The sequence below is a fragment of the Bemisia tabaci genome, chromosome 3 (assembly GCF_918797505.1).
Source record: "Bemisia tabaci chromosome 3, PGI_BMITA_v3".
NCBI lineage: Eukaryota > Metazoa > Arthropoda > Insecta > Hemiptera > Aleyrodidae > Bemisia > Bemisia tabaci.
In genome coordinates this window covers 38100183-38107940 of record NC_092795.1, presented here as the reverse complement: position 1 = coordinate 38107940, position 7758 = coordinate 38100183, and the positions used below count along the sequence as shown (strand labels likewise).

At 37.6% G+C, this 7758-nt stretch overlaps 1 protein-coding gene across 1 annotated transcript; it reads left to right on the top strand.

Moving 5' to 3' along the window:
• The first annotated feature begins 1256 nt into the window (after nucleotides 1-1256).
• LOC109039024 (uncharacterized) lies at nucleotides 1257-7690 on the top strand. The gene is made up of 4 exons (XM_019054345.2): nucleotides 1257-2339; nucleotides 2979-3797; nucleotides 4823-4987; nucleotides 5741-7690. Exons 2-4 carry the CDS (start codon nucleotides 2979-2981, stop codon nucleotides 6146-6148), a joined length of 1392 nt encoding a protein of 463 aa, XP_018909890.2. The 5' UTR covers nucleotides 1257-2339; the 3' UTR covers nucleotides 6149-7690.
• The last annotated feature ends 68 nt before the right edge of the window (nucleotides 7691-7758 follow it).

Below are 7758 nucleotides of genomic sequence, written 5' to 3'. Positions count from 1 at the left end.
CCCGTGGTTAAGTTAGAGTACAAAATTGGTAAAAGTAGCATTTTTTTGTTGTAAAATCTACGTTGAAACATTGCAGTCACTTTTTTTTAGCAATTGAATTGTTAAATCAGCAATTTAATTTTTCCGTGAAAATTTTAAAAAAAAGAAATAAGTAAATTAATATTAAAAATGAAAATAAAATGGGGCCTATTCATGCGAAAATTAGGTGCTCGCCTGACTACATCGGCACCTATTCCTGATTATTCTCGTTTAATTCATTAGGAAAAATGTAGAAATCGTACCCTATAAGTATGAGTAAGTACCTGCACTTTCTAGCTCCTCGGTCCGTGGTCCGTCTACTGATTTATAATTAATGCGAACTTACAATGATTGGCACAGAGGTATTTAGCCCATTACGCATTACCACAGTGACGCGCGTATCTTGGGCCGCGGAGTAGAATAGGCAACTATTCGTGTTCTACTGCTGTCCATTGCATACTCGGCTAAATGAAGGCGTTTTACACTGCCGGGCAGCTATAAGTTTTCCATTAGAACCCACGTCACTTCTCCGCTTTGCTTATTTTACCGGGGAACTGGCATTGCGTAAGTAACTATACGGTAATTGAAGAAATTATACGACGTGCATGCTGAAGACGGGGCAGCAAATCCTTCTTTTCTTTCGTCTGACGACTCAAAGATTGGGTACCTAGTCGTTATCGCGAAACGTTTACGTTGCGAGCTGCCGATTTCCTTAGCCATATGTATATGCAAATCGCCCATGGAAAAAAATATCTCATGATCGGGCATTAAACGGGGATTTTATTGGCATTGGAATTCTTTTTTAAAAAATCACAATTTTGTGATAAAATAATAATTTATGTCACTTTTCTTTTAAAAGATATACGATTAAAAAGAAATTAGGAATGCCACAAATAGATCGAAACACTACGGCGTGTGTGGACCTAAGTCATCTGCGTTGGAGAAGTCATAGTGGCTGGCGCTGTAGGTACTCGCAGGGTGTCTACTAAAACTGGCTGGTAAAAAATAAGTACTTTTACAGTATACTTTTTTAGTACATTCTCGAGAACTTCCGTACCTCTTCCAACAGCTAACTTCCGTACTTTTTCAGTACCTCCATTTGACGAAATTAGAAAAATTTCAATAATTTGAAATTGCGACAAAAATGACAAAAAATAAAGAAAAAATACCGGACCTTTTTGCGGAATATCCGCACTTTTTCAGTACTTCCAGCCCGCCCTTAAAAATCAGTACTATTTCCGGACTTTTAGACACCCTGTGCGCGGGTTATTTTTGGAGGAAGTTTTTTTTTCTGTTTTTCCTCAGAAGATGGACACCAACAAGCGTGGCAGACGAAAAATCGCAATTTTTTGCCGAGCGTCTTTTCGGTGTAAAATCCTAAGAAACCGCTCAGCGGGGGAGGTTATTTTCAGGGGCGGTTTTCCAGCGGAGCTTCGACGCGAATCGAGAATTTGGGGCCGGCCAAAAAACACACCGATAATCGGCGGTGGATCCATAAAAAAGCGGGGTTGGAGGGTGAGCGCGAAGCGTATTGGAATCGGAAGCACGAGCGTGGCTCACCATCTGCGGGCCCGATGGGGGTTCCGATTCGGCGATAGCGATTGGCCGAGCGCTCTTTCCCTCTCTCTCGCTCCCGCGGTGGGATCCCTCACTCGCTCCCATGGCCTCACCTCCCTCGACTCATTTCATCCCTCTCGCACCCAGGCGACGCGGCCTCGCTCCCTCTCGCTCGCGCCGCTTCAGCGGTCTCCCTCTCGCCACTGATAACGCGGTGGCGGTGGCGCTCGAAAATCGATAAAATGCTTGCGCATCAGCTATCGATTTTTCAACGACACACGATTCCGACGACGCCTCCACGATTGGCATTTTCCGTTTTTGATCGGGTGAAATCTCCGTCGTTTCGGCTCCTTTTCGAATTGACGAGCGAAAAATCGCGTCCCTAACCCCTAGTTAAGTCAACATGTGCTTCGCTTCTGGAGGCCTGCGGATGGTGACTGACCAAAGCGCGGGTGAACGGGGATCTTAACTGCCCCGTGAGTGTTTGGTACCTCCCGACGGAAGTGCAGTTTTCCGGGATTTCCTGCAGTGCGGAGTTGTTTCGGGACGTTTGATGGATCTAATTGACGAGGACTGTGCGGAGGATTCGAGAGAGGAAGGTTGTGAGTTTTTTTTACCGTCGTGAGTGTTGACAAAATTTCTTTCGGGATCGAGCAACTGCAAAAATCAAAAGTTTGATTACGAAATACACCTCCTGATTGGGTGCGAAGCTTCAGAGGAAGTATTTTTCTTTTTGTACCTGCGAAAAAGCGTGAAGATAAACGGTGAGTAATACCTGGAGTGGAAAAAATCGAGTTTTCATGACTTTTTGTGAATTTTTACTCATGAATTTCCTTTTGTTTACTTATTTTCCACTGATCGGTCCTGAAAAATATTATAAAAAATTCCCTCTCTAATTTCTTGGTGAGAGGAGGTAAACAGCATTCTTCTTTTTCTCTCTTATTTTACTACCTAATTTAAAATTTTCATTTTGAAAAAGCTCATTAATTTTCTGGTTAATTGAAATCGACTATTTTGGACTCAAATATATTTTGAAGACCTACGCTATAAAATTCAAATTTTTAAGAGTGTCCGACAGCTTGACTGTATAAATAAATTGAGCTGACATACCGAGCAAATCAATTTTTTTTTTTTTTTTTTAGGTATAATGTCCAATGATTAGACTCATACATTGGATCTGTAAAGTAAAAATCATGGCAAGATTCAATGGAAACATTGTTGAGGGAGGACTCACACCTGATCATGCTTTATGCAACAATAATATTTTTTTCATATCGAATTCCTTGTTTGTTGACTAAAAGGAGTGATTTTTCTTGCTTAAATTCATTCTGCAATATGAAATATTTCACTTCCAGGTTCTGCCTAATCTTATTGAACAAATATGAAATTTTTTCTGTTGTTAGATGACAAACTACTTTGCGGAGAACTATCAACTTAAATGGCATAGTCATGGTGTCCATTTGCACTCTTCCGTGGCAAGTTTGCATCGTTCACTCTCCTTTGCTGATGTGACTCTTGTGACCATTGACGGCCGCTGTCTCTCTGCCCATCGATTTATTCTCTCTGCTTGCAGTGCTTACTTCAGTCATTTATTCAACATGCGGCCAGCGTCTACTGCTGGCTCTAACTTAGTTGTTGTTTTACCTACAGAAATAACATACCAGACCCTGTCTATTCTGCTCCAGTACATGTACAGTGGAGAAGCAACTGTTAGCAACGACCAACTTAGTAGTGTTTTAAAAGCTGGTGAACTTCTAAGCATCAGAGGACTATGCTACAATCAGGCTGATGGGAAGAGAGAACAAAAGAAAAGTGAAGGCATCTTAATGCAGCGACGTAATTCCAACCAGTCTGATTCAGAGAGCAGTAAGAAAGACGAAACAACAAAAGAGTTACGGACTGAGAGCTTGTCAAATGATGGCTCCGATGTAGAGAACATGCGAGTGATTGTAGAGAAAGACAAAACGAAAATGAAGAAGAAAGAAGAGACAGCAGAGAAGCCAATGGACAAAGGGAGCGAGGAAGGAAAAGAGGCAAATGAAAAAGTGAATAAAAAGATAGAGGAGAGCAACAAGGATAACGAGAAGGAAAAGGAACCTACACTTGAGCAGGTTGTAGGGGTGGCGGAGAATATGCAGATTGAGCTGATGATAAAGGAGGAGCCTATTGAATGGAATGACTCTGATGGGAGGATTTCTGGGGAAGATGGTGAAATACGAATGGTGAGTACATAATTAATGTGCGAAGCATCTTACTTTGATACGCATGAATTTTAAATGTATTTTTGCAAAATATTTAGAGATACAACTTAAATTAACCTCTGGGCATCATACTCCTTTTGAATTCATCGAAAGTATTATATTATGATCGAAACTTTATTCATGAAAATTTCCATGAATCACTTGAAGTACAGCTAAGATACTTAATCAGTAAAATTCAAAAGAAAAATAGTTTGCAAAAATAAATCAATGAAATCTAAAGAAATCGATGATGTTGTGAAGAAAATTTTAAAGATTGCCGAGAAATGATTTGATAAAGGAATTTTGCCATTGACAGAGTGTAAGACACTTACTTCTGGCCTCCTTTTTTCTCTCTTTAGCGTCTGAAAAAATGTAATAAAAAAATAAGTTATGAGAAATTCTTTCTGCTTGAAATGCACAAAGACTCTATAATTATTCAGCTGACTTGTTTCACATACAGTGAAAATTACTTACTACATTTTTTTACTAATAAAACAAAGCAAATCAATTGTAGAGACAAGCTTAAAATGTTAAATGGAATTATTGGACAATATTTTTACCAGAGTCACCTAAAGAAAGCTGTGAGTAAGTTGAAGTGTTACAAACAACAACTGAGCACACTTCAACTTAATAAACAAAACATAGACAACTGCCTGTGCACTAAACTAATGATGAAATAATCCTCAGCCATTAAGCCACAAAGGAACACATTTCAAGTTTTGCGGTAAATACATACCTACACTAAACTTGTAATGTCACTTTTCACTTCCAGAGTGTTTGTGGCTAAGTCACCTAAAAATTAGCTTTTACGCCAAAAAAAAAAAAAAAAAAAAAAAAATTTAATGGTTTGGCACGGAAGTTTTTAATTCATCTACTCACGGACTTTCATAACGTGAATTTATGATAAGGAGCTGCATTGTTTAGAACTAGTACATTCATACATGAGACATTGCAAGTACTTTTTCTACTTCTCAGAGAGGTTAAACTTCCATCATTTGAAATTCCAGGAAATTTATGACGGAGATGAGGCAGAGGAGTCCCATCAATTTTATGCTCCTTTAACTTGTGATATGTGTGGGGAGACTTTCAACACACCTGCCCTCTGGGTGCGACATGTCGAGACTCACCCCGCATCAGAAGTACCACAGCGAAGGAATAAACGATCTTCTGCGGTAAGGACTCTGATTGGAACTCAATAAATGGCTACTTGTATTAATTTACTACAAAAGATATTTTAAATCTTGAACTCATATTTTAGCAAAAATTTAAGAAAACAATTGAATTGGTCTAGATGCCAGAGAAAGCTTTTCAACCATGAGAGAACCGCACGCTTCCTTTCTATTCTCCCCAGAATCTTGCCCAAAGATGGCTTCAATTGCAAAAATTAGCCGTTGAGAACTCTATTTATTTCTTGTATTTTTAACCATCCTTGGCATCAGCCTCTCTCAACAGTTGCTGGTTTTTCTCAGTGAATACTGTGATACGTTTAATCATGTGACATTAATATTTCCAACTTTGCTATTGATCTACTCATGGATAAGCTGACAAGATTTCTTGAATTTCGAAATTTCCTGACTTATCTTAGACATTTTAGCATTTAAGAACATTCAACTCCCTGACTTTTCAATGCTTCTTTCTGGCATTACTTTTTGTAAAACTTATTTTCACAAAGAACTTTTAGTCTATTCAAAGTCTCTTGAAATTAAGAAAATGCTATGTTTTGCTTGAGATGGAAAAATTTGAGGTTCCACAGCAAATTTCCTAACTTTTCCAGGTATCATCTGACTTGTCATGATCTTTGAATATAATGATTGATTACTGACATTAACCAAGCAGCGTTGCGAGGTAAGACAAATGATAGTGCTGTGCTGAGTAGTAAGTGCCAAAAAATATATATTATTTAAATTAATAAATATTGTTCACAGGATGGCACAGCAGAGGACTCAAACGAATTTCCACCCCTTCGGTGTGAGTTGTGCCAAGAGGTGTTCACCGTGCCAGGTGACTGGGTGCGACACATCCAGGAATCACATACAGATGAACAACTAGCTATGAGCAATAACTCGTCAAAACCCCCAGCTTCAGAGCAGTCCACTGCCATGCTAGCGTCATTAAACCAACGGCGAAAACGTATTCTTAACAGCCGGAAGCGGTGTCCTATCTGTGAAAAATCCTTTCCCTCACATGCATCAATGCTCATACACAGTCGTACCCATACAGGCGAGCGACCATATATTTGTGAACACTGTGAGAAGGGCTTTAATGTCAAGAGCAATCTTTTGAGGCACATGAGGACTCTTCATGATCAAATGGTTGTGCCATTGCAATTTTAGTTTATATAATTATGTGACAAGAGTGTTTAAATTATGTTTGCTGAAACTTTTCAGGAAGTGATCACCTATGTAAAAGAAAGCTATTTAAATGCTTCAATTTTATGGAATAGTTAAAATAACTTATTTTGGCTGAAAGAAATGCAAAAAAAAAATAAAAAAATCAATGGTGCATGAAAAATCAAAATTCACTTGTGATATTCCGTTGAATGTCCTAAACTTGAATATCACAAGCAAAATTCCACTTTGAATAATGGTCAAGAATAAGACTGTGCAATTGATGAAACATCATTCGACAGGACAGATCTATTTACAAAAGTAGTTTCGAAAAATTGCACATATACCACAGATGAATAATTGACTATACGGGACCGGATCTGATAAAAGGGACCTTATTATCCGTAACTTTTTTCAAATGTATGGAGGGAGGTAATCTGAAAATTTTGGTGCAAGATTGGCCCTGAAAGCTATGAGTCCTGAAATTACGAGACAAAAATTCATCGGTTGTAGACAGACTTGGTTTGAGTTTTAGAAAACAGTTAAGGAAAATTATCTCCAGGAAGATATAGTCCCTTTCCTCAGATCTAGTCACATACATTAGTCTTAAAATCCCCTTTATAAATAGATCTGTTCTGCTTAATGACGTCCAATACTAAGGTCACTCACCAATCAGATATTGTCATACTTCCAAAAATTCTCACTCCTAACACCCAATATATTGGTGATTCAGTATTCTAAGTTTGAACACGAACTTCGAACTAATCAATTAACTTTACGACTCTTCGTTTCCTGTCTCATTTTCTTGTACATAATTGACTTTTTACTTTCAAAAATAAATCCCTATTTTCTTAAAATATGCTTCAATTTTGTAATATTTGTAAATAACACTAAAACTTGTTGAACTGTCATCCATTTTAAAGAATATGTATCACAAAGTGATACTTTTGGAATACACTATTATACTTGAGATTTATCACATGATCTCTGATAGAGATTTACTGTTCTTCAGGATAGATTGTCAACTCCTAGTATACGTCCATTTATGATGTTTTTCCTTCTAGCTAGGAAATCAAAGGCGTTTGTTCAAATTTACATTTCCACATGTGTTTCTGAGAATTTTATCAAGCTAAGCGAAACCAATGGTTTCCTACGAGACAAGAGATAAATGTAGGAAGACATTTCAGAACATTCTATTCAAGAAAGGTCTATAGAACTGCCTCCTTGAGCAATATCTAATAAGGCATCACTTCTTCATGAAAAATTTTCTTAACTTTAAACTTGATTTATACATTTTATCCATGAATACGATTGGCACAGATAGCACTGTTGTCTGTGAAGGATATTTATTTCCCAAGTGTTAAATTTTATCCAATTTAATCAGTATCGAAAGCAAATCAGTTTGACAATCTAGTCTGAGATGGCTCAAGTTATTAGATATTTATTATCATTCATACTTATTTTGTAAGTGCATGCTGAACTGTAATATACAGATATTTTTTTCTTCTTCATAAGAATGAATCGAATAAAGATCTTTTTCTAATGGTTCTTTTTTTGTACTGCTTCCTTGGCTTAGGTAATCGTAAAGACAATAGTAAGATTTTTCAGCAAAATTA